Source organism: Malania oleifera, chromosome 6, assembly GCF_029873635.1.
Source record: "Malania oleifera isolate guangnan ecotype guangnan chromosome 6, ASM2987363v1, whole genome shotgun sequence".
Taxonomy (NCBI): Eukaryota; Viridiplantae; Streptophyta; class Magnoliopsida; order Santalales; family Ximeniaceae; genus Malania; species Malania oleifera.
Window position 1 is genome coordinate 59,533,625 of NC_080422.1, and position 8,794 is coordinate 59,542,418.

At 35.6% G+C, this 8,794-nt stretch overlaps 1 protein-coding gene across 1 annotated transcript in view; it reads right to left on the reverse strand.

Moving 5' to 3' along the window:
• LOC131157399 (diacylglycerol kinase 4) overlaps positions 1-8,083 on the reverse strand; it is a 74,111-nt gene extending 66,028 nt beyond the window's left edge. Inside the window, exon 1 of the mRNA XM_058111530.1 lies at positions 7,415-8,083. Within this exon, the coding sequence (XP_057967513.1) occupies positions 7,415-7,891 (477 nt within the window). The 5' untranslated portion in view covers positions 7,892-8,083. The remainder of the gene's footprint in view (positions 1-7,414) is intronic.
• Positions 8,084-8,794: the final 711 nt, after the last annotated feature.

Here is an 8,794-nt window from a genome sequence, read left to right on the forward strand (position 1 = left end):
CCTTTGTCTCAGCCTTGAAAATTTTCCTGTAGTTCCCCTTAGCATAGGTTCTTCACATTATTATAATTTGATCAAGCAAAGAAGCAAAAGTAATGTTTTATTAGTACGTTGATATTTATTTTTATATAATTAGTTATTTTATGTTTTATATTTATTTATTTTAACACAGTCAAATAGTAATTAATTTTTAATTAAAAGTGAAGAATTTTAAAAATACTTTTGCATCTTAATAATACCAGTTTATTTTTATTATAGTCAATTATTGATAGGTTCTCCAACTAAATTTTTACTATTTTATTCATTGCTTATAATTTTATATAAGTGGATATTACTACAATAATAGTTGGTTTTAAAGCAAATAGTTTTTGAATCATTTATTAAAAGTTCATTTGAAAAGAAATCAACTACTTGCATCTTAATGGATTTAGAATATTATTTTGAATCATTTTCATTCCCATTCCCATTCCCATTCCTATTCCTCCTCTGTATACTGAACGCAGTTATTTTTCTTTCTAGATTTCATTCCTATTCTCATTTGTTACACACCAAACATGGTTATTATCATTGTTGGCTTCCTTCCCATTTCTTGATACTCATTGGGGTTCCTTCATTTGCATTCTGATTGACTGATTCCTGGCAACCAAACAGGTCCTGAATTCAATAAAATAACCAAAAAACAGAAATTCCTAAAGAATAAAAAAAGTCAGCAGTCCCTTTCATCAACCAAGTTGATCACTTTTAAGACTTCCAGGCCCTTCCAATTTCAAGCTCCAAGATTAGAAATGAAAATACTGGCAGAAAAATATTCTTTAAAATATTTCATAAGGTCTAGGTCAAATTTGGGTCAAATATACAGGATTCTCTTCTAAATCAATAACATAATTCAAATTATTATCATGAAATGACAAAATTGATAATGTCCTACTACTAGAGCATATGATGGATTCAGATGTATAATTATTATTGATATGCATGATAATTTATTTATAAACTAAATATTTAATATATGAAAATTTTATACCATTTTTTTAATAAATGTGTGCTTCATTTTCCTCAGTCATGTGCTCATGCCCTGTGCTTTACAGTTAGGTCCAGTGCACTTTGCCCTGTGCAGATGTATAATTATTATCGAGATGCATGATAATTTATTTATAAACTAAATATTTAATATATGAAAATTTTCTACCATTTTTTTAATAAATGTGTGCTTCATTTTCCTCAGTCATGTGCTCATGCCCTGTGCTTTACAGTTAGGTCCGGTGCGCTTTGCAGCTTAGCACACGTTTAGCAACTATGTTAGTAAGCCAATTGCATGGTAGACCTCCTTCCACAACAAGGTTACTGTAAAGCATGCATTTTGCTTTCAAACCTTGTACTACATCTTGTTTTGAGTCAGGCAATTTGGGATAATCATCGATTGCCCTTCTCCCACTCACCCTACTTCCTTCCCGCTGACCAAAATAACATCTGCCCCCTTGGCCACCCATTGTTGCACCTCTCATCCTCCGTATCCCCTCTCCTCTTCAACATCACCTCCATCCTCTCCTACCTCACCTCTTCTCACCTCTCACACTCAACTACTCCTGCTGCTGCCACCTGTTCTGCCAAAGACAATCACTCTGTGATGCCCAGTTGTGCTCCTCCTACAGCCATCTTCACCACCATCTTGATAATCTCAAACCCCGAATCGCCCTCTTAAGCCTCACCCTCCATCCGATTATGCCATCATCACTGATAGCTTCAGATTACTAAATATTATGATGCTTGATTTGCCTTGTAAATTTCTTCCCAATTGAAATTTTATCTATCTATAGCATTCTTCTTTGATTGTAAGGAGGCAAAATCCATGACTTGCTTTTCCAGGTCATTGAAAATGAAGATGATATTATTATCAACGTAGTCAAGCGACGCCCAATGTTGCTACACAAGGGATGTATTCATCAAATTTATTTATTATTAAAAAAAATGTTTTCCAGTTGCGGTAAAACCAAATTTTGGTTGTTGTTTCAGTCCCATTTGTTTGCTGAGAAACCAATTTGATGTGTTCCTGTAATGTCTTATGATTTTTAGACTATAGATTTTCACCAAACACCTTAAATTTATTCAGCATTCAGTGGTTCAATCAAACTCTAAAACTGATTCAACAATTCAGATCTTGATTCAGAATTCAGCACCTAAAACTTAATTTTACCAAAAGACACCTGATACACCTGAGGGTGTGTGTAAAATTATGTGTAAAGTGTTGAATGCTGAATTTAAATTTCATACTGTGATTAAGTTCTAATTTTAACTTAAACAAGTCACTAAACCTCAACGCTGAAATTATTTTAAGTTTTTAATTGTTTGGTATCTAATATCTGAATGTGTTTTTTTTTTTTTCAATTTTAACTTCCTGGACTGTGTAGAGCAAAATTGTTTGGTAGAGTTAAGAGATTATACCACAAAACAATATTTATAATATAATATTAACAATATTTTTCTAGACATATTTATTTAATAATTATAAATAAAAATATACTAAATGAAAATGTGAAATTATATAGAAGACATGAAAGAGGTAGGTGAGAGCAATAGCAGCCAACAGTGCAGGTGGCGTCAACGGCAATATAGGTGGCAAGGGCTTAACACGTAGCAGTGCCGCATGGGTGGCATCAATGACAATGTAGATTATGAGAGGGAGAGAGAGTTTCAGTCGGGAGTTGGGCATCTTGTCATTTTCAATTTAATAAAGGATAACAATGAAAAAGAGGCCTCTGCATTTCGGCTTGATCATCCAGTCAAACCAATTTTTTCTTTTAATAGCAAAAGAAGAGATTACATTAGAAACTAGAAAGAGAAGAATTTACAAAATTAAAAATAGGAATAAGGCATCTCACATCAAAATTCTGGAAATATCCATAAAAAGAAAGAAACTAAAAACACAGAAAAAAAAAAAAAAATACTTTGAAATATCAAAGCAAAAAATCTCTCGAATCTTGCTGAATTTCCAAAAAGCTCGCAGCCTTATAACAACCAAAGCCAATGCACCATAGAGAAGCCAAATAATGAATCTTCTCCCAAACCAGTGAAAAGGACAAAGGGCAGCCCAGTGCACAAAGCTCCAGCTGCCAGCTCAATTTTCTCCCTGAAAAAATCCATGCACTTTGCCCCAACCACAAAACCGCACAGCACTGCAAATATTCCACATTTCCACAAAGCAGTCCTATCCTTTTCCTTTCTGAAGCCCTCAAAAGAGATAGCCAACATTCCATCAACCATCACTAGACAAACCCAAGCTTCTCCCAACACGCCAAATGCTCCAAGCAAAATCACAGCGTAAGAACAAATGAGAAGCCAACTCAAAATTCAAATAATAAAGCACACAAACATCTGGAGAGAAGGCCTTTAAAGTTTTCCTAACTTGCAACAGATTATTAGTTTTGATTCTATTAAGCACAGTCAGCCAAATGAAAGCCTTAATCTTTGCGGGAGCTTTGGCCTTCCAATTGCATGAAAATAGAGGAAAACAGGAGTCGGAAGGGATCAAAAACTCAAAAAAAGATTTTCAAGAATAAACACCCAAAATATCCAAAGCACAAGACCGAGTATCCCTATCTGAAGAAAGATGACAATTATTCAATAACAACAACAAAGAGGAAAGTTCCATCATCTTTATCATTTAGAGATCTTCTTTAATGAAAGTTCCAAGAGACCAAAGGGCTACCTGAGTTGACCACAAAAAAAGAAATCATACTATCTTCCCCAAAGCTCAATCAGAAGAGGCAAGGAAAAGATGTGGATAGAACATGATTCCCCAACCAAAGATCTTTCCAAAACAAATCTGAGAACCCCTCCCCACAACAAAATTAATGTAGGAGTGAACACGGGATAAATCTGAGAATTAGATTTCCATAAACTCTTCAAAGAACATTGTAAACTAACATTGGTATCCCACTCATTCACATCCAACACATGCTTACATTTAATCACTTTATGCCGAAGGAAAAAAGCCATAACCATTTAGCTAGGAGAGGGATGTTTTCAGACACCAAATTAACAATACCCAGCCCTCGCTCCTTTTTAGACCTAATACATATCTCCTCCCACCTAATTAAATGATCCCAAAAACCCCTAACTCCTGACCATAAGAAATCTCTCCATATTTTCTCAATCTTATTCACAATCCCCGGAATTTTAAAAATTGCCAAATAATATAAGGGAATGCTAGATAAACAAGCTTGAATAAGTGTAATTCTGCCCCTAAGGGAAAAAAAGTGCCCCCTTCCAACCATCCAACCTCTTGGCCTTCAATAAACCAACTAAAAGAAACTTAAGAGCAACGACCATATTCTTTGATGTCTTACTAGTTCGTTTAAGTAAATTGATTCATAGATAGCCTCTATTCAGAGACTATTCAAATCAAACAAACCCCCCTCGTAAATCAATCCCTCAACAAACATGCATCACCATGCCTAGTAGTAGACCTACTTCATTTCCTCCTTCCACTTTGTTTTGTTTAGCAAATAGTTACATCTCTTTACTTTGTTTCATTTTACTTTACCCATTCATAAACATTTCATATTATATGATGTGGGATTGGGTCAAGCAAGCTGCAAGTATGAATTTTCAAGAAAGTGATGACACAAGCATCAATTACACCAAATAGGTACACAAATTAAATTTGCAAACAAGCATCAAAAGATTATCATTTTAGTGAATGCAACCAATATTTTAAAAGGCATACCGCAATGCAAGGTTTGTTAACTCTCGTGAGGCGAAGTGTAAGCCTCAACACATAGGTTAAGCCATTTTTGAAATTTTATTTTGTAACCATAAATTAATAAATAAATAAACAAATTTCATATCTGTGTGTATTAAAAAAATACAGTAAAATAAGAAATTTACAAATATGTTTTGAAAACAAATCCAAATATGACTTGTAAAGCACTTGTTGGTCATTCCAAACACACGAAGTGAAATCATTCAAGCAAAAAATATTAACAGAAAAACACAACATACAAAATTCCAATTGTGTCTGTGATCCAAGATGCAATATTCAATTGCTTAGGAAAGTTTTAGGTTCAAGAGTTTTAGTTTCTTCCACCTATCTTTCAGTACTTGTTTCCTAATAATAATATAAAATAATAATAATGATTATAAGAATACATATAGCTGACCCAGCCTAGTGGGACAAGGCTTCTTGTTGTTGTTGTTGTTGTTGTTGTTGATGTATAAGAATACATATACTTATTAGAAAATAGTACTATTTTATTTATAATGTATTAGTAAATATTTTTTCACTATAATTAGCCAATAGTTGATTACGGCTAGCATCTTTATAATATTAGCTCAAATTAGTGTGATATTATTGTCGTAATATGTGTGTGCGCGTAATATCATGCTGACATCAATTGTTTGACAGATGATTTGACCCACTAGTCCAATTAGTTTGACCCACCGGTCCAACCAATTCAACCAACCCAATGTCCTTTCCAAGTTGGACGCTGGTCTAGGTTTTAAAACTATGAGAGGGACAGGACACAAATGACCTATTGAAAAGCTATTCAGAGAAGAGGCTCAATTCTGCAATTTTGTAGTTTTCCCTTTAAATAATTGATTAGCCATTAAAAATAAAAATAAAATAAAAAAATAAAAAAAGATGCATACTAAAGAGCTGGAACAAGAAAGAAAAAAAGAAGACCAGCGCACAAAAGGAAGGCTACACGCAAATAGGTAAATAAACATCCTGAGGACACAAAGTAATAGAGGGCTACATAAGATCAATAGTTTCTTTCGGATACAAAGAAAAACGAAACCTGCATATCACTTACTGCAGGCTTACTAAAAACTGATACCCCCACCAATGTCTCCAATATCCATTAGCAATGATAAATTTTCAAGTAGTTGTTGCATATGTACACAAAGTTATTGACATATCAAAAAATCTAGATATATAATGCTCATATTCTCAAAACATACTGTTAGTCTAAAAAAATTGTCAAACAAATCAGAGCACTGATATGTTTTTCCTTGAAGTAAAACCCTGCAAATCAAATCCATGCAGTACTAAGAAAACTTGAGAGAATTCTACACTGGGAATTTAGCATTTAGTAGATGGGGTTTTTACTTGATATATACTATATTTAAAGGCTAGGTATAGTGGTTTTCACTTAAAATATACTATATTTAAAGGCTAGCTATAATCAACACACTATATAGCTAAACCCCTCAAGCATGGACCAAGCACCCTCAAGCCATCTGGCACAAGTGGCATGCCAAATGCACTACATGCTGAATTGACAAAAGAGATAACAGCGCCTTGACATGCAGCCTGATTAGTCAAATAGCTCACAGCCTTACACCCATACTACATCTACAGAAAGCTTATAGGGCTTATTTGAATGCGTATGAATCCTAAATTCCCAACCTTGGGCTGGTGTCAAAGCTTCTAACTAATCTAAAAACAAATGCCCCAACTCTCTCTCTCTCCTGTCACCCATCTCTTTCATCAAGTCCAAGTTCCCAGCTATCTCATTACATTACATGGCTTGCGTCACAGATATTTTTTACTCTTTTTTTATCAAAATTAAAAAAGCAAAATTAAAACCTGCATGACCTATAATAATAGCTCTACCACAAATATCCTTCCATAAAATATTTTTCAGTCTGGAAAAATTACTATCCCAATTACCAAACTTTTCACATCCTATTCCTAACTTAGTGCTGTTTTATTTGTCTCACAGCCACTTATGCTAGGCATGATCCTCTTTAAAAAATTCAAATTATGATCCCTGAACAGCCCAAGAACCCCCCACCCATCCATGGAGCCGATGATTCATAGTATCATATCAATATGTCATTGACCAATCTAAAATTCCTTTCCAGCATTCCACATGGAAATAATGATTATTATTTTGGTATAATTTCCAGTATTTTTTGTAAAAATTACGTCCCAACAAATTATTATTTGGGACCATTACATTTCCCGGGGGAAAATGATTTCCAGGGAAATTTTTTTTTTTTTTCCCAACTTCAACTCCAAAGCAAAAAACAATTTTATGAAGAGGGGAGTGGGGAAGTCAACACACTATACTCGAAAATCCCCGTAAAAAAATTCATACAAATGCCCTGGTCCTGTGATGTCATGGTATTGTTATGGGGCCGACACCTGAGTAAAATAATTAAATAAATAAAATCAAGCATGCTTCACGTCTGTACAAAACTAAACACAGCAGTGGATATCAAAATACCAAACCACCGTCAATTGCAGCTCCACGCCTCGTACTTCCTATGTTGCATTAAACCCAAAACCATTCGGAAAGACCAACTCTTTCAAAAACAATGCAATTCAAGGAACGTCTAGTCATCAATCATCCAATCCGCAAACACAAACCCTAAGCCACAAACAAATGCAGAGAGATGCAGAAAACTGGACCTGTTCTTGGCTGATCAATTCCTGGAGCCTCTCCATGAGAACGGGCCCGTGGCGGCCGCCACTACGAGGATTTATGAAGACCACCATGGGGGACTCAGGAACAGCGGCGGCGGCGCCATAGCCGTCAGGCTCGTGACGGTCGGCCGAGACGTCCTTGAACTGAATGGAGTGGCGGATGGCGTTGCGAAGGTACTGAGGCATGATGATCTTGCGCCGGAGCTCCTCCTTATCGATGCGTATCCCGGCGAGGCCACAGCCGCGTATGGAGTCGATCACGGAGGACCTCGCGGCGATCCTGGTCGAGTCGCCGCCGGTCGACGCCGGCGAATCCATCCACGAACTAGATGGCGTCAGAGGCGGAGAAGGCCAATTGTAGAACGAAAACCGTTCCGATGGCGATTTGTTCTCCGGCGGAGAATTATATCCCGGCGGAGATTTTTCGCCTCTGGAAAAAATGGGGCTGTTGATGAATGTCATTTTGGTATTTATATATTTATTACAATTAAATTGTGTTATTATTATAATAGAATATATAAATATAATTTCTATGTGCGCATGGAGAGAGGAGAAAAAGCAAGACGGAGAGTGGAGGAGGGGGAAAAGGACGATTCAATTCTGGGGGTTGGATGGTGTTTGGTGGGGCCGCCCTGTCGCTGTCGGAGGCAGAGAAAAGCTTCCGGCGGAGGTTTCAGTTATAAATTCGGATCCGCTTCAGTTATTCAACCTACCCTTGTGGTTCACATTTATTACGAAAATGCCATCTAGTGCATTGCCAGTTAATGCCCGCCCGTCGCTAGAATAAATATTTATGTTTATATTTAGTCATTTATTATTGTATTCAATGTACAGCTACTTTTGCCCATTCATTTAATTTTTAGATTTCTAACTTGTCATTCTTTTTTCTTGCTGAATTTTAATCCGGGTAAAATGGTTTTTATAATTTAAAATTTGTCCACAAACTCATATTTATAATTTCTCTAAATTATTTCATTGATTTATGAGCTAAAAAATTATGGTAATGCATGTGCATCGCAAGAATGCCTAAAATACTTAAGGGCAAGAGTGACAATTATACGTGCAGCACGAAAAAATATATACGAGTTTCGAGAACATGTATGCATATTGTATCATATATATCAAAGCCTCTAAGGTAAGTATCATTGGAGTTCATTAAATTTTTAATTTTTTTTAGGTCACTCAATTTTAAAAAATTATATTGTGATTGTCAACATATTTAGATTAGGGTTAGTCTAAACCATCTCTACACAAATGGCAACCGAGAGAGTATGATTGTAAAGCCCCGAATCTGCCACATGGGGCTCGAAGTGTTATGAGACTGACATGCATCTCTGATACCATTCACGCAGCGGAAAATAATAA